Source organism: Macaca thibetana, chromosome 11 (assembly GCF_024542745.1).
Source record: "Macaca thibetana thibetana isolate TM-01 chromosome 11, ASM2454274v1, whole genome shotgun sequence".
Taxonomy (NCBI): Eukaryota; Metazoa; Chordata; class Mammalia; order Primates; family Cercopithecidae; genus Macaca; species Macaca thibetana.
The window spans coordinates 50997025-51018942 of NC_065588.1; the positions used below are offsets into that span (position 1 = coordinate 50997025).

At 44.5% G+C, this 21918-nt stretch overlaps 3 protein-coding genes across 12 annotated transcripts in view; 1 reads left to right on the forward strand and 2 right to left on the reverse strand.

Moving 5' to 3' along the window:
• BLOC1S1 (biogenesis of lysosomal organelles complex 1 subunit 1) overlaps positions 1-21918 on the forward strand; it is a 1086347-nt gene that overhangs the window by 78369 nt on the left and 986060 nt on the right. The window contains exon 1 of one of the 10 annotated variants that reach the window (XM_050748980.1): positions 10458-10461. The exons of 8 other annotated variants lie outside the window; for them this stretch is intronic. The gene's annotated coding sequence lies outside the window, so the exon portion shown is untranslated. Of the gene's footprint in view, positions 1-10457; positions 10462-18520; positions 18526-21918 lie in introns of those variants that run through there. One more of the 10 variants, XM_050748991.1, reaches the window with a different exon arrangement.
• The window catches only part of PPP1R1A (protein phosphatase 1 regulatory inhibitor subunit 1A), a 200799-nt gene that overhangs the window by 42455 nt on the left and 136426 nt on the right, over positions 1-21918 (reverse strand). The gene's annotated exons all lie outside the window — the stretch shown is intronic.
• LACRT (lacritin) lies at positions 9616-13735 on the reverse strand. The gene is made up of 5 exons (XM_050749094.1): positions 13624-13735; positions 12000-12053; positions 11055-11192; positions 10546-10647; positions 9616-9757 (listed from the first exon to the last, which is right to left on the reverse strand). The coding sequence occupies exons 1-5, from the start codon at positions 13679-13681 to the stop codon at positions 9696-9698; spliced, it is 414 nt and encodes a 137-aa protein (XP_050605051.1). The 5' UTR covers positions 13682-13735; the 3' UTR covers positions 9616-9695.

Below are 21918 nucleotides of genomic sequence, written 5' to 3' on the forward strand. Positions count from 1 at the left end.
TCCCATTTACTTATCCATTCATTTATTTAATCAATATGGACTCATGAGCTCCTATTTATTCAATGATTTATAATCTTCTTTTCTTTTCCTTTCTTCCTTTTTTCTCTTCTGTTCCTTTCCTTTCTATTTATTCAATGATTTATAGTCTTCCTTTCTTTTCCTTCCTTCCTTTTTTCTCTCCTTCCTTCCTTCTTCTTCTCCTTCCTTCCTTCCTTTCTTTTCTTCCTCCTCTTCTTCTTTCTTTCTTTCCTTTTTCTTTCTTTCCTTTTCTTTTTCTTTCTTTCTTTCTTTCTTTCTTTCTTTCCTTCCTTCCTTCCTTCCTTCCTTCCTTCCTTCCTTCCTTCTTTCTTTTTTCTTTCTTTCTTTCTTTCTTTCTTTCTTTCTTTCTTTCTTTCTTTCTTTCTTTCTTTCTTTCTTTCTTTCTTTCTTTCTTTCTTTCTTTCTTTCTTTCTTTCTTTCTCTTTCTTTCTTTCTTTCTTTCTCCTTCTTTTCTTTCTCCGTCCTTTCTTCCTTTCTGTCTTTCTCTTTCTCTTTTCCTTCCTTCCTTTTCTTTTTTCTTTCCATTATAATCTTTTATAATAATTTTCCTTTCTGCTGAATTTTGTTAGTCTGTGATAATTCAATACTATTAGGATTAAGCTAACCTTCTCATTAGATTTTGTACATCTTTTTTTTTTTTTGTTAGCATTTTCTTACTTTCTGGTACAACAAGTCATTCCAGCCTTATCATGTACTTTCCCTATCCTACCCCTGGTATTAGCCATTTCTCCAAGGATCCGTGTTCTCTTAATGGTATTTGGAAAAGAAGATATAGGCTCTATATAATGCTCATTGTTCTTAGGATGTTACTGCTTCTAGGTCTCCCAGTGGTCAAGCTAAGAAATGTATCTATGTATTTATATATGTATGTGCATTCCTATGAATAAATTATATATGCATATTTATATCTGTATGTATTTCTACATCGAATTACATATCAAAGACCGTAAGTTCTCACCATTACCTCCAATTCCAATCTAACACCACATTGTTCAGGCTCAGTCACTCTGCACCACCTAGACCCCCTCATCCTGTTTGAGCTGCAACCCCCCAAAATCAGGCTGGATGGGTGCCCTTCTCATCCTGCTCGGGTCCTGATGTCCCATGCCAGGTCACTGCTCCCCTTCACCCCCTGTGCTCCTGGTAGATGCCCTCCTCATTTCCTGTTCCAACACCCTGCTCTGGCTTTCTCGTAATCCCTCACTCCCTGTTCATGCAGATGCCTGCCTTGCTCAGCTCTACCCACTGGCTTTTGTACTGAAACTCAGAAAGTAAGGCAGGAGGCCGGGCGCGGTGGCTCAAGCCTGTAATCCCAGCACTTTGGGAGGCCGAGACGGGCGGATCACGAGGTCAGGAGATCGAGACCATCCTGGCTAACATAGCGAAACCCCGTCTCTACTAAAAAATACAAAAAACTAGCCGGGCGAGGTGGCGGGCGCCTGTAGTCCCAGCTACTCGGGAGGCTGAGGCAGGAGAATGGCGTAAACCCCGGGAGGCGGAGCTTGCAGTGAGCTGAGATCTGGCCACTGCGCTCCAGCGCCGGCGACAGAGTGAGACTCTGTCTCAAAAAAAAAAAAAAAAAAAAAAAAAAAAAAAAAAGAAAGTAAGGCAGGAATATAGGCAGGCAGGAAGGGAGGCAAAGTAAAGCAGTTCCATTGTTCTTCATGTATAATATTTTTGAATCCATTGTTTATAGTTTGGTTTTGCTTTGTGTCCTGATCTGAGACTCTTGCTTTTTATGACATGAATTTGTTCTATTTTTGTTTGTTCACATAAAAGACATGTTTGTACTAGTTATACCTTCTTAATGCCATCCTTTTATTTTAACAATTTAAAATGTATATTTTGCTATATGATCTGTGTTTTTTTCCTTTTTATGTATAGTTCTGCTAATATAAAAGATTTATAGTTTATAGTCCTATTGTTTATCTTTATAATCAGCTTCAAATGATGTACTCAAATCTTCATTTCTTTGGAGTTGACTCCCTCTACTATCAACTATTAAAATAGTATACTTCTACTTTCTCCTTTCCCCTTCCTTTTCATCATCTGGTTTTCATGCAATGTATTATTATGAATTCTTCTAGTGATTTACTTTAAACCTTGATTATTTGATTTAGCATGTTAAAAATATTTTTTGATCCTTCAACTATAAAAGTTGTAAAATCCACCTACTTATATGAATTCCCTCTTTCTCTTCCATCTGTATTCTGATTTTTTGTTACGTTCTCATAGTTTATAACATTTACCCCCTAGTCTGTAACCATAATTTTCACAGCAGTTTTAGCTTTGTCCTGCATTAAAATGGATTTAGCACTCATAGCTACTCCTTTTACCTGATTTTCTCCATTTATCTCTTGACTGGCTGAAGTTTATTTTCTAATGGTTTTTTAGAAGAGTTCATAGAATGGAATTCCTTCAACTGTTGCATGCTTGAAAGTATTTGTCTATTGCCTTAGCCTGGTAAAATAGCTTGACTAAAGACAAAATGCTTGGATGTCACCTTTCTTCTCCCAGAAGACTGTGTAGGAATTTCTCCATGGTCTTTTGATGTTCAAGTCAGGAGCTAGCTCGATCTAATTTTTTTCCCTTCAGCCTGTGTGTCAATAGTTTTGGCTGGATGCCCACATGATTCCTTCTTTATATTTGAAGATAAGAAACTCTATTAGGCCAGTTCTTAAAATTGGTCTTTTTGAATCAGTTTTTTCTTTCAATCTGTAGATTCAAGCTTTTTTTAAATTAAAAATTTTAATTGTGGTAAAATACACATAACATAAAATCTACCAGCTCAGCCATTAATGTACAGTTCAATGGTGTTAAGTATATTCACGTTGTTGTATAACCAATCTCCAGAACTTTTGCATCTTGAAAAACTGAAACTATATTTATTAAACAACTCCTTATTTCCCCCAGCCCTCTGCTAGATTCAAGTTTTTTTCCCTCCCTTCCCTCCTTCCCTTTATCTTCCCCTTCTTCCTTCCTTCCTTCCTTCCTTCCTTCCTTCCTTCCTTCCTTCCTTCCTTCCTTCATTCCTCCCTCCCTCCCTCCCTCCCTCCCCTTCCCTCCCCTTCCTTCCTTCTTTCCTTCCTTCCTTCCTTCATTCCTCCCTCCCTCCCTCCCTCCCCTTCCCTCCCCTTCCTTCCTTCTTTCCTTCCTTCCTTTCTTCTTTCCTCTCTTTTTCTTTCTGTCTATTGAGAGAGAGAGTCACACTATGTGCAGGCTGGTATCGAACTCCTGGGCTGAAGCAATCCTCTTGCCTCAGTCTTCAGAGTCACTGGCATTACAGGCGTGCACCACTGCTTCTGGCTAAAGTTTTATTTTAAATAAATCTTTTTTCACTTATGTTTCCTATTCTGCGTGTTCAGTTCTTTTTTTCAGGAGTAGTCATTATACATATGGTTGCTCTGGTTACAAACAAGGTGACCTTGCTTTTGCTCTTCTGGGTATGTCATGTACTTTACAGAAGTCTGCATATTGCCAGCTCTGCCCATGATCTGTTATTATGGGACACTGTGTCAGCATCCTCCCTCCATTTGGTTCCAGTTTCACTGGAATTGGCAGAATTTCTTCAAAGAAAGTGTTATTTGGGGTTGTAAGGGCTTTCTATTTTCATCTAAGATGGAATTTACATATCTGCATTTATTTTCCTTGTTGTAAAATTCCGTTGGTTTCCAAGATAAGAAATTAGTAGATATATCTTTATTTATTTTCCTTACATTTAGAATTGTGTTATTGAATGTTTCCTCCCATTAATTTGTATATAATTTATTTAGCATATCATCTGCATCTGAATGTTAAAACTTCTATAACCTCAGAAAGCAGGAAAACGACTGTGAACCCAGAAGTAGCCTGTTTTTCATTAAATCAGCATTTTCAGTCATTTCATGAAATATTGAGTGGAAGGGGAGATAGAAGGCTATGCTCAGCCTTTCATCTGGTACAGATATGTTTGTGTATGCCTTGAGTAGTTCGAACATTCCAGGATCCACCTTCTCCTCACAATAAAGCCACATAGTCCACAGGCTTGTGCCACAAGGGGGAATTATCTGCTCCTTGTACCTCATAGGCCCTTTGGATTGCTGCCATTGTCTCTGGGGTTGGAAGGGATTTCATCAGGACTGGGGTTTTCTCTGAAACAGTATCTGGGGTTAGCTCTTGCCCCTTCATCAGTCTTTGTCATAATCACTGTGTGTCCAAAGTCACCAATTTGTGAATGTGAAATGGTTGAAGTTTTCTCACCTTTGAGGAGGATGAACCTGGGGAATTTTGGGGGTGCTGTAGGCAGGTAATCCCAGAGCCTGCTTCTCCTTCATTCAGTACACAGACAACTTGTTAACCACCTGTTACCTGCAGAGTGTTAGGCGTTCTGAGACGAATTCCACCTGGACCCACTTCTGAAGTGTTGCCTCCCTGGCGAAGACGTATTACAGCAGACATGCAAATGCATATTCTAAGAACATAGATGATGGAGACATTCATCTCACAGGATATAAATTAGGAGGTGGGTGGAAGTGGGTGAACTCATTCAACATTGAGCCAATGTTTCTTGGGTGCCTTTTGTGTTTCAGGCACTATTCTAGGCACTGGGGATATAGAAGTAAAAGAACAGACAGAAATCCCTGCTGATATGGCTTGGCTGTGTCCCCACCTAAATTTCATCTTGAATTCCCATGTGTTGTGGGAGGGACCTGGTGGGAGGTAATTGAATCATGGGAGCAGGCCTTTCTCATGCTGTTCTGGTAATAGTGAATACATCTCATGAGATCTGATGGTTTTATAAAGGGGAGATTCCCTGCACAAGCTCTCTTCTCTTGTCTGCTGCCATGTGAGATGTGCCTTTCCCCTTCCACCATAATTGTGAGGCCTCCCCAGCCACGTGGAACTGTAAGTCCAATAAACCTCTTTCTTTCGTAAATTGCCTGGTCTCAGCTATGTCTTTATTAGCAGCATAAAAATGGACTAATACATAAACTGGTACTGTATTAGTACTGATTAATACAGTAGAGTGGGGTGTTACTGAAAAGATACCTGAAAATGTGAAAGCGACTTTGGAACTGGGTAGCAGGCAGAGGCTGGAACAGTTTGGAGGTCTCAGAAGAAGATAGGGAAATGTGGGAAATTCTGGAGCTTCCTAGAGTCTTGTTGAATGGCTTTGCCCAAAATGCTGATAGCAACATGGACAATAAAGTCCAGGCTGAGGTGGTCTCTGATGGAAATGAGTAACTTGTTTTGGGAACTGGAGCAAAGGTGACTCTTGTTATGTGTTAGTGAAGAGACTGGCAGCATTTTGCCCCTGCCCTAGAGATTTGTGGAACTTTGAACTTGAGAGGGATGATTTAGGGTTTTTGGTGGAAGAGGTTTCTAGGCAGCAAAGCATTCAAGATGTGACTTGGGTGCTGTTAAAGGCATTCCATTTTATAAGGGAAGCAGAGCATAAATGTTCAGAAAATTTGCAGCCTGCCAATGCAATAGAAAATAAAATCCCATTTTCTGAGGAGAAATTCAAGCCAGTTGCAGAAATTTGCATAAGTAATGAGGAGCCGAATGTTAATCCACAAGATGATGGGGAAAATGTCTCCAGGACATGTCAGATTTCCCAGCAGCCCCTCCCATCACAGGCCTGGAAGCCTAGGAGGAAAAAGTGGTTTCATGGGCTAGGCCCAGGGTACCTGTGCTCTGTGCAGTCTAGAGACTTGGTGTCCTATGTTCCAGCCGCTCTAGCCATGGCTGAAAGGGGCCAACATAGAGCTTGGGCTGTGGCTCCAGAGGGTGCAAGCCCCAAACCTTGGCAACTTGCATGTGGTGTTGAGCCTGTGAGTGCACAGAAATCAAGAATTGGGGTTTGGGAACCTCCACCTAGATTTCAGAGGATATATGAAAACACCTGGATGTCCAGGCAGAAGTTTGCTAGGGGTGGAGAACTCCTGGAGAAACTCAATTCTATGGAAAGTTTGGAACTCCTTAGAGATTAGTTAAGCGATTGTGACCAGAATGCTAGTTGAAATATGAAGAGTAAGGCCATTCTGATGATATTTCAGATGGAACTGAGGAATAAGGTATTGGAAACTGGAGTAAAGACCATCCTTGTTATAAATTTACAAAGACCAGCCGGGCGCAGTGGCTCAAGCCTGTAATCCCAGCACTTTGGGAGGCCGAGATAGGCGGATCACGAGGTCAGGAGATCGAGACCATCCTGGCTAGCACGGTGAAACCCCATCTCTACTAAAAAATACAAAAAAATTAGCTGGCTGAGGTGGCGGGCGCCTGTAGTCCCAGCTACTCGGGAGGCTGAGGCAGGAGAATGGTGTAAACCTGGGAGGCGGAGCTTGCAGTGAGCTGAGATCCGGCCACTGCACTCCTGGCCACAGAGCGAGACTCTGTCTCAAAAAAAAAAAAAAAAAAAAAAAATTTTACAAGGAACTTGGCTGAACTGTGTCTACATTTCAGGGCTTTGTGGAAGGCCAAACTTGAAAGTGACACACTAGAGTATCTGCAGAAGAAATTTCTAAGCAAAATATAGAAGGAGGTGCATGGTTACTTTTGGCCACTTGTGCTGAGATTTGGGAGCAAAGGAATAATTCAAAGACAATTATAAAGATAAAGAAAATTTACATTAAAAGGGAAGTAAAGTGGAAAGAGTCGGAAAACTGTCAGTCTGGCCACATGAAGAGTGAAAAAGTGCATTCAGAAGAGGAAACCAAGGATGCAGCTAAAAAGATTAGCATAGGTAGAATGGAGCCAGATGCTATTCCTCAAGACAATGAAGAAACACCAGAAATGCATTTCAGAGATCTTTGAGGGTACCCCTCCTGTTATAGGCCCAGAAGTCTAGGAGGGCAGAATAGTGCCTTGGGACTCTGCCCCTGGAATCCCAGTGCAGAGCTTCATGGCTGCCCTAGCCAAGGCTCAAGTGACCCCAATTGTAGCTTGTGCTGCAGTTTTGGAAGGTACAAGCCATAAACCTTGACAGTGTCCAGGTGGTGCTGACTCTGCAAGCTTGCAAACAGCAAAAGCTGTGGCAGCTTGGCAGCCTCCACCAAGATTTCAAAGGATGTCATCAAAAGCCTAGGAGCCCAGGCAAAGATTTGTCACAGGGGCAGAGCCACTGCAAAGAGTCCTCATCTAGTGGAGCCATGGAAGTGATGCCACAATAGAGAGTCTCCATTAGGGTAATGCCTAGTGGAGCTGTGGGAGTGGGACAACTACTGGGACCCCAGAAGTGTGCAGTCACCGGCAGCATGCAACATCCACCTGGGAAAGCTTCAGGCACCAGACTGCAATACCTAGGAGCAGTCACATGGGCTGCACCCAGAAAAGCCATAAGCGTGAGGCTGCATGAAGCCTTGGGGGCCTAACCCACACCCCAGTGTGGATGGGAGGCCACACACAGAGTCAAAAGAGATTTATTCTTCAGCTTTAAGATTTAATGTCTGCCCTGCTGGGTTTCAGATTTGCTTGAGACCTGTTACTCCTTTCTTTTTGTCTATTTCTCCATTTTGGAATGGGAATGTCTGTTTTATGCTTCCACCACAATTGTATCTGAGAAGTAAATAACTTGTTTGTATTTCACAGGCTCACAGATGATACTGTGGACTTTGGACTTTTGAGTTGGTGCTGGAATGAGCTAAGATTTTGGGGCTTTGGAGTTGGAATGAATGTATTTATATTTGAGAAGGACATGAGTTTCAGAGGGCCAGGAGTAGAATGGTATAGTTTGAGTGTTTGTCCCCTCCAAAACCTACATTGAAACTTAATCCCTAAAGTAACGATATTGAAAGGCAGGGCTATTAAGAAATGATTGGGTTGGGAGGCTGAGATGGGCGGATCACGAGGTCAGGAGATCGAGACCATCCTGACTAACACGGTGAAACCCCGTCTCTACTAAAAAAAAAAAATACAAAAATTAGCCGGGCGCGGTGGTGGGCACCTGTAGTCCCAGCCACACGGGAGGCTGAGGCAGGAGAATGGCGTGAACCCGGGAGGCGGAGCTTGCAGTGAGTGGAGATCGCGCCACCGCACTCCAGCCTGGGAGACAGAGCGAGACTCCGTCTCAAAAAAAAAAAAAAAAAAAAAAAAAGAAATGATTGGGTCATGCTGGACGCAGTGGCTCACGCCTGTAATCTCAGCACTTTGGGAGGCCAAGGCGGGTGGATCACGTGAGGTCAGGAGTTTGAGACCATCCTGGCCAACATGGCGAAACTCTGTCTCTACTAAAAATACAAAAAATTAGCCAAGTGTGCTGGTGGGCGTCTGTAATCCCAGCTACTTGGGCGGCTGAGGCAGGAGAATTACTTGAACCTGGGAAGCAGAGGTTGCAGTGAGCCAAGATTGAGCCACTGCACTCCAGTGTGGGCGACAGAACAAGACTCTGTCTTAAAAAAAAAAAGAAAAAGAAAAAGAAAAAGAAATGATTGGGTCATGAGGTCTTTGCCCTTATGAATAGATTAATCATCTATGGATTAGTGAATTAATGAGTTAATGGATTAATGGTGTGCCACAGGAGTGAGACTGGAGGCTTTCTAAGAAGAGGAAGAGAGACCTGAGCTAGCATGGACAGCCACCTCACTATGTGATTCTCTGTTCTAGCTTGGGATCCTGCAGAGATTCCCTGCCAGCAAGAAAGCACTTGCCAGATGTGCCTCCTTGACCTTGGACTTCCCAGTTCTAGAACTGTAAGAGGTACATTTTGCTTCTTGTAAATTATCCAGTTTTAGATGTTCTGTTATAAGCAACAGAAAATAAACTAAGATGGGGCGTGAAGAACAGTCTAGAATCAATGACTCCGGGCATGTTAAAGAGCAGAAGACCATGTGCCCAGCCTGGGAAGGAGTCTGGCAAGGAGATCTGACTGCTTTCTTTGCCCCCTGAAGTCATGAGTGATCTTCCCTGGTTCATCTGTGTGCAAGACACAGCCCTGAACTGTGGGGGAGGAAAACAAAGTTTCAGGAGGAGGAAGAGGTGACTGAGACCCCTTTGAAAGACTTTAGTCCTTTGGGGAAGATAATTCACACATCTAAAACACAGTCAAAAGTGGCTTCTCTGCACCGCATCACAAGAATAACTTTAATGGATTCAATTGGTCTTTTCAGTCAAGTGCCAGTTGTCACTGTAGTAGCTCATTACTTTACTGTCTGACCTAATTAGCCATTGCCAGCCACTTTGGCCCAGTGTAGAATGTACGAGTAGAAGGCAGGAGAGATGAATTTCCGATAAAGGTACCAGAAAGTGGCTTTAGTATCAATGGCCCAGGCTTTGATTATTTTCAGGATGATAAATCCTGGTCCTTTGGAAGTTGATTTAATTTTTGGAAATGCTCAAATGTCACTAGGAGTAATGTGTGAAGAATAAGAGGTGGACGACAACTGGAGTGGCATTTGGACTCAAAGGAGGCTCAGCACATGTGGATGTGGCTCAAAGTGAATAAAAGGGCTTGTTAGAGGCTCTGCCTTCTAGGCAGGCTGTGACTGGCCAAGGGCCTGGGTCAGGACATCCTATGCCTTGTGTTGGTCCAGGGAGGGCTCTTCTCCCTGCCCTTCCTCCAGGGCCCATCCCATAGAGCACAGGCACACAGCAAGTTGGATGCTTTTGTTTTAATAACTCTGGGCTACAAGGGTATTTAAGGCTTTAAGTCCAGTGATCCCATTCTTTTCAGCTTCTCATGCCCACGGTTTTGGCAGACCGAATTTCTTCAGTAATTTTTGTGCAAATTCATTTCCATCTAGAAGGAAAGATGAGACAAATGAGGCTTTTAGGACCCCAGGTGCCAGCTCCACTCCTTCCATTTCTTCTCAACTCCATCTTCTGCTTTCCAGACTTACTGAGACTCTGGAGAGGCTTACACAGAAGTTGGAGGGATTGAGATTAGATTCACCAGAGCCTGAAGGACCTACCCTCTTCCCCACCTTGGCAGGGGCAGGGGGCAAGAAGAACAGAAACAAGCAGCTCCACTGTGGGAAGGTTGGGGGTTAGACCCCAGGGGAATCAATATCAGACAACAAGGCACATTGAATCTATTCTTTCTTTTGAGACAGAGTCTTTCTCTGTCACCCAGGATGGAGTGTAGTGGCACGATCTTGGCTCACTGCAACCTCTGCCTCCTGGGCTCAGGTGATCCTCCCGCCTTAGCCTCCCAAGTAGCTGGGACTACAGGCACACACCACCACGCCTGGCTAAGTTTTGTATTTTTTTTGTAGAGATGGCATATCGCCATGTTGCCCAGGCTGGTCTTGAACTCCTGGGCTCAAGCAATCCACCTGCCTTGGCCTCCCAAAATGCTGGGATCACAGGCGTGAACCACCGTGCCCAGCCAGCAATTTGAATCTGGGTGAGAAATTGGAAACATATGAAAGCACAAAGTGAGGGGTCTTCAACAGCAGGGGCTGTGGCAATTCCAAGTCTCATATGTGAGAGTGGAAATGGGGGCAAGTTCTCTCCCATCTCCCACCCCTGGATAGTGGGTGGTGAGTATTCTCATTCCCACAAAGCCTTGCCTTGGGATGCACTCACTTTCAATGAATTGTTTTCCACCTGCCAAGCCTCCAGGCACTCCTTTTCCTGCTCTTGCAAAGGCTTGTTCTGTTAGTAAGATACTTTTCTCCACTATGGATTCTAATTTTGGAGCAGAACAATCATATCAGCAGAAAATTCACCTCATTTAAAGAGAACTCTGCACTGCCCCGCCTGCACCCCGCCCCCCACCCGGCCCCCACTCCACCCAGGACATCATCCCTACACAAAGTCCTAAAGTGCAGAAGCTTTGCTGAGGGCTCCAGCACTTCTTTCATAGGAAGTTGTGTGAGCCAGGACAGAAACCATGTATAGTGCAGGCTGCAGCATCTACTATTGTGGAAATGTTGTGTGTGGGTGCAGTGCACAATCCCATTTGTGCCTTTGTGTTCAGGTGTTTGAGTCTACCTGCTTCTCACCAGGCTTATCTCTGGGCATGCAAGTGTGATGTGGGCCTGCAGCCAGAGATTTTTCTAGGTTGTTGATCTGGCATAGAGACAGAGACTTACTCAGGGGGTTTAGTTCCTGCCTGCTTGAGGTAACCTTGGCTGTCCCCTGAACTGCTGCCGACGTCTCCTGGGCTGTTGTGGTTGTCTCTGGGGGTGAAGCAGATGCTGCTGGATCTGAGATCTCTTCATTAGGCTTAGCTATGAATGCACAAATTGATTGATTTTAGCAAAGCCAAAATGTTTGTTTCTTTTGGAATGGGTAGCAGGGCCCCAGGATACCTGATGTGTGCTGGGTGCCAGGATACAGAAGTGATATGGCTTAAACCCTGCCCCCTTAAGGGAGATAGCATTTCTGCATGCTGTGTGTCTCTTGGAATGCAGTGGACAAGGTTGGGGAAGGATTTGGGCAAGGGGATGGTGAGAATCAGGGAGCACTTCATAGAGAAGCTGGATCTTGAAGGCAGGATGTTAGCGGGAAAGGATGTTCCAAAGGGGCTTCGCTGGGGGCAGGCAGCGAGGAAGAGGTCAGGCGAAGGCATGTGTGGGATAGGTGTGGGGAATGGAAACAAGTTCAGTTTAGCTGATGCGGGTGCGACATAAAAGAGAGTCGTGGAAAACGGGGTTGGAAAATGAGGTTAGAGGCCTGATAACGGTTACCTTACTAAGGAATTGGGAGTAATGGGAGGTGTTTGCAGGTGAAGGTATTAACGCCATGTGAGACATTGCCCTTACCACTTAACCTCATGTTTCTCCCTTTTATTCACAATAACCTTTTCCCCATGCTCCCTATTGGCCTTGCCTCTCTGGGTCATCCTCTTTTGTCCTTAGCTTTGTGCCATTTCAACCCATGCTACCTTCTTTATTATATTACCTGCCCCTCCCCATTACCACCAAGCACAGAATCCAGATCTCCTCCCACTGGCTTCTTCTCCCAGCTACCACTCATGTCCCTAACTGTTAAACCTTCCCAACGAGGCCTAGGACAGGTGGGAGGGGAGGACTCACAGGTCCCAGCTTCCTGGGCAGGATCAGCATCCGTCGAGTCAGAGGAGGCATCTTCTGCAATGCAGGAAACACACCAGATGAGAGCAAGGACCGAACCGCACCCACCCGAACCACCCTCCCCTCCCAACCCCAAAGCTTATCACCTGGGAATGCTCATGGATAGAAGGGGAGGAATTTCCCTTTTGGTTGGACGTGCGCTTCCACCATATCAGTGGGTCTAGTGGGGCACTCTCTGATGTTTAACTCCTGTGGCTTTTGAAACAGGTTCCCCTCTGAGAAATGTAATGTCTCTTGGAAGAGTGCCTTCCTCCTGACTGGCCCTGGCTTGGGAGGCTTCCCTGAGGTGTCTGTCAGGGAGCTGGCCATGGTCAGAGGGGCTCAACCTCCTCTGTGGTGGAGGAGGACAGTATGTGGGGGTCATGGGGCCATGTTTGAGTGATTTCCAGGATTGAGACCCCAGCCCTGATTCCCTTTATCCTTTCAACACAACATTTATGCAAAACTCTGTGCCAAGAGATGGAGGGGCAGTGCTGAAGAGGGCAGACAAGTCCCCTGCCCTGACAGAGCTTACATCTGTCCTTTTACGGAATTATTTAATGACTGGTGTGACAGTGCTGGAAGGGAACATGCAGCCTGGTGCGAGAAGGGCACATGGGATCTGATTTGTTCCACATGTGCAGGGAAGCCCTTTTTGGGGGAATTGCATCTAAACTGAGATTTCCTAGATGAAAAATCATTGGCCAGGTGGCATTAGAGTTGGTTGGGTGAAGGGGCCAGGGAGAGGGAAGGCATTCCAGATGAGGAAAGAATAAGAAGAAAGATCCTGATGTTCAAGGAACAGCAGGATCATCATGGCCCAAGTGGTGCTTCTGTGGATTAAAAAAGGCATCCCAGCTGGGCATGGTGCCTCACGCCTGTAATCCCAACACTTTGGGAGGCTGAGGCAGGCAGATCACCTGAGGTCAGGAGTTCGAGACCAACCTGGCCAACATGGTGAAACCCCATCTGTAATAAAAATACAAAATTAGCCGGGCTTGGTGGTGTGTGCCTGTAGTCCCAGCTACCCGGGAGGCTGAGGCAGGAGAATCAGTGGAACCCAGGAGGTGGAGGTTGCCGTGAGCCGAGATCATGCCACTGCACTCCAGCCTGGGCAACAGAGGGAGACTCGGTCTCAACAACAACAACAACAACAACAACAACAAAACAGCATCCCTTCCTCCTAAGAGACACAGTCAGGGGCCAGGCTCACTGCTTGGCAAGTAGAGTGTGGGCCAGATTTTAGCTTCTACCACTCCTTGCCTGGGAACCCTCGTGTAGGGGACACCCTGCTCAACTACATGCAGTGGCCCAGAGGAACCGCAAGAAGCCAGTGTAGCTGAGCCTAGTGGGTAAACAATGGTGTGTGAGGAGATGAGCTGGGAGGGCAGGCAGAGGCCAGAGAGTTCTGGGTTCCCCTGGCCAGTGGGGTGCAGAGGCCACGTGTGGAGAACTGGGAGAGGAGTCACTTGCCGAGGCAGGGAAGCCAGAATAGCACTGAGAGAGGAGGAGAGGGGTGAAGGCAAGAGTGAGGGCCTCCTTGGCCTGGGAGGATTCTTGTGGGGTACAGAGGAAAGGCCATACTCACCAGCATAGACCAGGGCCCCAGCCACAGCTGCCAAGAAGAGGAGAGTGGTGAATTTCATTCTTCGGGATGAGGAATGAGTATAACCACAGAATCTGCAGAGGGTCCGGGGAATAAGGATGCTGAAACTGCTGGGCCCTTTTAAGGATATCAAGGGCCAATGGGAACCAAGCTTGGAGAGGTGTGACTTCCACATCCTCCTCCCCTTCTTCCCCAGACTGTCACCTGCTAAGTCAACAAGGGCTAGCTTGGGCTGGTTGATACCTGGGAGTCTTGTAGGCAGGTCCTGGATGGGAGCCTTTCTCTATTAACTCCCAGCCATCCCTTTTCTTTCTCCCTCCTCCCTTCCCCACCATATCTGCCCTCTGGGTTCACACCCCAGGGCTCTCAGGGACAGTAGGCAGAGCACATTTCACTTGGGGAGTTTCTGGGATGTGTCTGTTGAGGGTTCTGGTAGAGAAATCTTAATCTTGTTATCTCTCCAGGAGAAGGGTGAGGGTTCAGGAGATTATGTTGTTCACCTTCTGTCCCAGTCTACATAGGACTCAGTGCAGGGTTTGAAGGTTTCCCCAAGCAAAGTGAGCCCCTTTCCCTGGGAGGCCACACCCAGAACACTTGAGGCCTGAGTTCCTGGCTACTTTCTCCCCGTGAGGGGATGGGTTTGAAGGCGCGTGTGCCTTCTCTGGAGTTGTTCTCTGTTCTTGACATTATCCAGCCCCTAAAAAGAACTCCTCCAGGCTCATATAGGCCTGTCAATCTCTACCTTCAGGCCTAATCAATGGGACCCCGCATTTCTGAGAGACTCTCCTGGTCAAAGCATGATGGTGGTTCACTGAAATTGGAGCTTGGTTCTCACTTCAAGTGGGGAGCTGACCCATGGTGTGAATAATCCAGAAAAGCAGATTATTCTAGAGAAGCTTCTCTTTGACTCGGGGTTTCTTCCTCTCCTGATCTGGGACTCTAGAGGTCTGGATTTTGAGTTCTGGCTTTGTCATATGAAAATGTTAGGATTTGAAAAGTTATAGGATTTTTATTTGTTTTCTAGGAGTTGTGGCTCCTGTGTACAGCATAGTGGTGGAGATTAAGTGAGATAATATATGGCAAAGCATTTTTTTAGACAGCGAACTTCTATGGAGTTGTGTGGGGTTCTTGTGCCATCTTTCCAGGTAGGTTTTTGTCCAGGCTGGTGCTAAATGCTAAATATTAATAGAATGGGCCATGGAGCAGGAGCCAGCTGAGGGGCTGAAGGGTGGAGAATAAGGTGCTGGATGTCAATTTGTGACTTTCCCCTTGCTTGGTGTCGGCACTCACCCAGCCCCACGTGGGCTGACTCTGGAGGCTTCTCTGCTTCATGGTAGCTCTGAAGATGAGTGTGAGAAGGGCGTGTTGAAGAGTTTTCGACATAAGGGTGTTTTGGGTGCCAGAGTTTAGAGCATTAATCTTTTCGGGAGCTAAAGGAAGATAAAATTAATGGGGTGGGACATTAAAGCCTCGGCAATTACTACCTGCCTGAGGGTCTGGGTCTGGGAGCCTTGAAGGTGGTGGTGGCCTTACCTGGAATGGTGAAGGCTGAGGAATAAGAGAAAGTTTTGATGGCACCAGTGCCCTGGGTATATGCACATACGTGTGTGCACGTGTGTGTACACGGAGGAAGGAGAAGTCCTGCAGATCCCAAACAGATCTAGATCCTGAGCAGTCTCCATGAGCACATTAAAAAAGTCAACAGGAGCAAATTATGCTATTTGCACAAGACTTTTTTAAGAGGAAATGAGAACTTTGGCGTCAACACTAAAACTGTCACAGATCAGGGTCTTTCCAAATGTCACTGCATAGTCCTATCTTCTTCCAACACTTCCTCCTGGCCTCAGTAATTAAAGAGGCAAGCATCTACATAGAAAATTTTCGTTACTCTATAACAGGGCCCAGGAGAAATGTTACCCCAAATTACAGAGCCTGGGAAAGAATTGGGTGCATAGATTAGAGGAAAGAGGCGGACCTCATGGATATGGGTGAGGTGCTGCTCTGTGTGATGTTTTGTCTTCTAGGTTATCTGACCTCCTTGATGACTGTCAGTTCGCTGATCTGTGTGTTGTCTCATGGGCTGCTTGTTGTACCTCTCTCCTCTCTGCCTCATCCCTGCACTGGTCTGGAAGGATGCCTCTATGGGCTGTATCACCTGGGCTCCCATGCCCTCTAGCTTCGAGTTGAGTTTGGCCAATGGAAGACACGTGGGAGATGGGAGGATGGGAAGAGGGAGAGGTCAAGGTATTTGTTCCTCCTGCTCCCTCCCTTGCTTTGGCATGTGTGGTAGGATGACTTCAGAGATAGCTCCTGGTGAGGCCCACGTCTTGGCATTGGTGCCCTGCTGTAATTTCCTCCGCTTAACTGAGCTGGGTCTCAAGATTCACTCTTAACAAATAGAAGATGGCAAAGTGATGAGGTAGTCACTTCTGAGACTATGACTTTAGTCTTGTTTACACACGCTCTGTCTCTGGATCTTCTCAGCTTGCTCTGATGAAGTGAATGGCCATGTGTGAGGCTGTCCTGTGGAGAAGCCAAAGTGGCAAGAAACTGAGGGCAGCCTCCAGCCTGTAGCCAGTAAGGAACCGAGGCCCTCAGTCCAGCTATCCGTGAGGAACTCAACTCTGCCAGCTACCACGTGATTGAGCTTGGAAGTGGGTCTTTCCTCAGCTGAGTTTTGAGGTGACTGCAGCCTTGACGATACCTTGACTGCAGCCTCATTAGAGACTCTGAGTCTGAGGGTGTGTCTACCTGAACTGCTGACCCATAGCACCTGTGGATAAGAAATGATGTGTGAAGTTACCAAATGTTTGAATAATTTTTACAGCCACAGATACTTAATGCAGCATGGTGTGGCAACGACTGTTTCTCTCTGACTGCAGATTCTGTCTGTCCCTGTTCCAGAGTGCCATCTCTTGGTGTCAGGTGACATTATTCACCCCCCAACCATGCTGCTTCAGACTTCCTGCTGTTGCTAGTCCTTACTTGAATCTCTGTAAATAATAGATACATTTTTCCTTAAAGAGTCTTAAAAAAAAAAAAAAAGAGTCCTGAGAACCATAAACCACTGCTCAATGAAATAAAAGAGGACACAAACAAATGGAAGAACATTCCATGCTCATGGATAGGAATAATCTATACCGTGAAAATGGCCATACTGCCCAAGGTAATTTTTTTTTTTTTTTTTTGAGACGGAGTCTTGCTCTGTCGCCCAGGCTGGAGTGCAGTGGCACAATCTCAGCTCACTGCAAGCCCCATCTCCTGGGTTCACGCCATTTTGCCTCAGCCTCCTGAGTAGCTGGTACTATAGGCACCCGCCACCACACCCAGCTAATTTTTTGTATTTTTAGTAGAGATGGGATTTCACTGTGGTCTCGATCTCCCGACCTTGTGATCCATCTGCCTCGGCCTCCCAAAGTGCTGGGATTACAGGCGTGAGCCACCTGCCCAAGATAATTTATAGATTCAATGCCATCCCTATCAAGCTACCAACGACTTTCTTCACAGAATTGGAAAAAACTACTTTAAAGTTTATATGGAACCATAAAAGGGCCCGCGTTGCGAAGACAATCTTAAGCAAAAAGAACAAAGCTGGAGGCATCACATTACCTGACTTCACACTATACTACAAGGTTACAGTAACCAAAACAGCATAGTACTGGTACCAAAACAGAAATATAGACCAATGGAACAGAACAGAGGCCTCAGAAATAACACCGCACATCTACAACCATCTGATCTTTGACAAACCTGACAAAAACAAGAAATGGGAAAAGGATTCCCTATTTAATAAATGGTGCTGGGAAAACTGGCTAGCCGTATGTAGAAAGCTGAAACTGGATCCTTTCCTTACACCTTATACAAAAATTAATTCAAGATGGATTAAAGACTTAAATGTTAGACTAAAACCGTAAAAACCCTAGAAGAAAACCTAGGCAATACCATTCAGGGCATAGGCATGGGCAAGGACTTCATGACTAAAACACCAAAAGCAATGGCAACAAAAACCAAAATAGACAAATGGGATCTAATTAAACTAAAGAGCTTCTGCACAGCAAAAGAAACTACCATCAGAGTGAATAGGCAACCTACAGAATGGGAGAAAATTTTTGTAACCTACCCATCTGACAAAGGGCTAATATCGAGAATCTACAAAGAACTTAAACAAATTTACAAGAAAAAAAATCAAACGACCCCATCAAAAAGTGGGCAAAGGATATGAACAGACACTTTTCAAAAGAAGACATTTATGCAGGCAACAGACACATGAAAAAATGCTCATCACCACTGGTCATCAGAGAAATGCAAATCAAAACCACAGTAAGATACCATCTCACACCAGTTAGAATGGCGATCATTAAAAAGTCAGGAAACAACAGGTGCTAGAGAGAATGTGGAGAAATAGGAATGCTTTTACATTGTTGGTGGGAGTGTAAACTAGCTCAACCATTGTGGAAGACAGTGTGGCAATTCCTCAAGGATCTAGAACTAGAAATACCATTTGACCCAATGATCCCATTACTGGCTATATACCCAAAGGATTATAAATCGTGCTACTATAAAGACACATGCACACATATATTTATTGTGGCACTATTCACAATAGCAAAGACTTGGAACCAACACAAATGTCCACAATGATAGACTGGGTTAAGAAAATGTGGCACATATACACCATGGAATACTATGCAGCCTTAAAAAAGGATGAGTTCATGTCCTTGTAGCGACATGGATGAAGCTGGAAACCATCATTCTGAGAAACTATCACAAGGACAGAAAACCAGACACCACAAGTTCTCACTCATAGGTGAGAATTGAACAATGAGAACACTTGGACACATGGTGGGGAACATCACACACCGGGGCCTATTGTGGGCTGGGGGGATGGGGGAGGGATAGCATTAGAAATACCTAATGTAAATGATGAGTTAATGGATGCAGCAAACCAACATGGCACATGTATACATGTGTAACAAAGCTGCACATTGTGCACATGTACCCTAGAACTTAAAGTATTTTATATATATATATGTGTGTGTATATATGTGTGTGTGTGTATATATATATGTGTGTGTGTGTGTATATATATGCCCTCCTGAGTGTGCCATCTGTTTTCTGCCTGGACCTCTCCACTGATACACCACTTCCTGTATGAACTGTGATGAATACCTTTTCCTCATTCCCTTCCCTGTGTGTTAGGCCGTGTTCTGGGGGCTGGTGGGGAAGCAGAGACTCCAAAGGGAGGAAGTGACATGGACTATTTAGGGTAGACCTGCTCCTGCATTGAGAATACAGGCATACGTTGATCTTCAAAGGTCATTCTACCCTGGCTGCTGTGCTCGACATGGCTCGTCTTCTCTGCAAAGCCCTGTGTCCTGCACAAGCTCTGCCACACTCCTCTGATGCCTCTGATCTTCTTCCACCATGGCCATTGGGGAGGTGTAAAGACAAAGCAATAGAGTGAAATTTTTAAAAATGTGAATTCTGTTTCTTTAACATACATACAGCATGTAGTACATGCCAAGCACTATTCTCAGAGCTTTATCCATTTTAATCTCATTTAATCCTCCTAACAACCCAATGAGATAAAGTACTATTAATACTCTTACTTTCTAGATAAGCAGACTAAGTCTAAGGCAGTTTAAGATGCTGGCCTATGATGGCACAGCTAGTGAGTGGCAGAGCTGGATTTCAACGTGGGCTTCTTAGCTTCAGAGTCTGTGCTGTCAACCACAACTCCTTGCTGGAATACTAAATTCCATTTTAAAGTAAATATGAGGCCTCTCTAATGTTAAGTTTCTCTAGTTTTAACTAATTGGTACCTGTATTCGTTAGGTTTCTCCAGTGAAATAGTACTAATTGGATATGCGTGTATTTGTATATATATATGTATTTATATATAGTGTGAATATTTATAGACACACAGACACACACATATATAGAGAGAGATTGAGGCAGAGAGAGACAGAGAGAGAGAAAGAGAGAGAGGTTGATTTATGTTAAAAAATTGGTTCATGTGATTATGGAGGCTGGCAAGTCCAAAAGCTATCATTCAGGTCTGAAGGGTGCCAGGCTGAAGACCCAGGAAATAGCTGATGTTGTGGTTCAAGTCTGAAGGCCACCTTCTGGTAGAAGTGTTTCTTGCTCAGGGAGGTCCATCTTTTGTTCTATTCAGCCCTCAACTGACTGGATGAGGCCCACCTTCAATTATGAAGGGCAATCTGCCTTACTCAAGGTCTACCAATTTAAATGTTAATCTCATCCAAGAACACTCTCACAAAAACATCAGAATAATGTTTGACTACATATCTGGGCATTGTGGCCCAGCAAAGTTGACATGTAAAATTAACTAGGACAGTACCCTTCAGTATTTTGATCTTGGTGACCACATATCTGGGCATTGTGGCCCAGCAAAGTTGACATATAAAATTAACTAGGACAGTACCCTTCAGCATTTTGATCTTGGAAGATTTAGTGCACATCAACTGGGCCCAGAGAAAAAAAAAAGACATGTTGTGTGCATCTTTGGAAAACTTTTTCCAGATCTTAAGGGGAAGGATTTTTTTTTTTTTTAATCTCTAGTTTCACAGGAGTAAGGGGTAAGCTCCAGGAAGCTGTGGAACAGTCCACAAAGACCAATAAGCGGGCCCTCTTCCTGCCTGTGGTCTAAGCAAAAAGGATTCTCATGGCTCCTATGGGGTCTAGCTACCTCATCTGGCAATGTCCAGAAAGGGACTTGGGGTCAAAGGCCAGGGCTAAGGATTGCAAATTTCAATGCCTACAAGAATCAAGCAGGTACCATTAATGAGCCAGGCAGTCCAGGTACAAGGCAAACAGCAGCATACGTGCGATGATAAATAGTAATTGTCCTTCCCTTTCAGGTGTTGGAAATCAGGAGGAAGTGGTTGAGTTGGAGCAAACTGGAGTGTGCCTGCCCTTTGTAAAGTGGTCAGCTGCCTCTGCCTTGAGCTGATGGCTGCAGACATTCAATTCTTCAAGGAAAATTGGAAATCTGGATTCTCTTGTAAAACTCCTGATTTTCTTATTATTTCTGAACATTTCATTTAATAGTTTTACTTTGTAGTATTTTAAAATTAATTAATTTAAAAATTGACAAATGAAAATTGTGTATATTTATCACATACAATGTGATGCTTTGAAATATGTGTGCATTGTGGAACAGCTAAATCAAGCTAATTAACATATGCATTACCTACTTTTTGTTTTGAAATAACTTCAGACTTACAGAGGATTTGTAAAAATAGTACAAAGAATTTTCACATCCTCTTTCTAGATCCACTGGGGACTTGAGCTCCCAAATGTCAACATTTAATTGTGCTTGCTTTATCATGCTCTACCTTTGTTTCTGTCTCTGCTTTTTCCTTAACATTTTGAGAACTGGATTTGAATTTTTAATATACATAACAGAAGACCCCTTTAGAAATGGCTGTCCTTGATCTTTTTTTTTTTTTTTTGAGGTGGAGTCTTACTCTGTCACCCAGGCTAGAGTGCAATGGAGAGATCTCAGCTCACTGCAACCTCCGCCTCCCAGGTTCAAGTGATTCTCCTGCCTCGGCCTCCTGAGTAGCTGGAATTACAGGCACATGCCACCATGCCCGGTTGATTCTTTTTGTATTTTTAGTAGAGTTGGGGTTTCACCATGTTGGCTAGGCTGGTATCGAACTCCTGAGCTCAGGCAATCTACCCACCTCGGCCTCCTAGAGTGCTGGGATTACAGGCATGAGCCACTGTGCACGGCCCCTTGATCATCATTATGATGACAAATCCTGATGCTTGTGGGTTTATTTTTAGAAATAATATTTTCTTGAATAGGCAGGACTTAGTGGAGTTTGTTTTTCTTCAAACAGTGCTCCCAAATATGTATAGTTCCCGACTTAACAACGTTTTAACTTTACGTCAGTGAGAAAACAATACACATTCAGTAGACATACTTCTAGTACCCATAAAAGCATTCTGTTTTTCACTGTCATTGTGGTTTTCAATAAATTACATGAGCTATTCAACACTATTAGAAAATAGGCTTTGTGTTAGATGATTTTGCCCAGTTTTAGGTGAATGTAAGTGTTCTGAGCTCGTGTAAGGTAGGCAAGACTAAGCTATGATGTTCAGTAGATTAGGTATATTAAATGTAGTTTTAACTTATATTTTCAACTTATGATGGATTTATCAGGCTGTAACCCCATCCTAAATTGAGGGGCATCTTATATGTGTTGTTAAATCTCCCTTTCCCATTTATTCATGACAGATTTAGAGGAT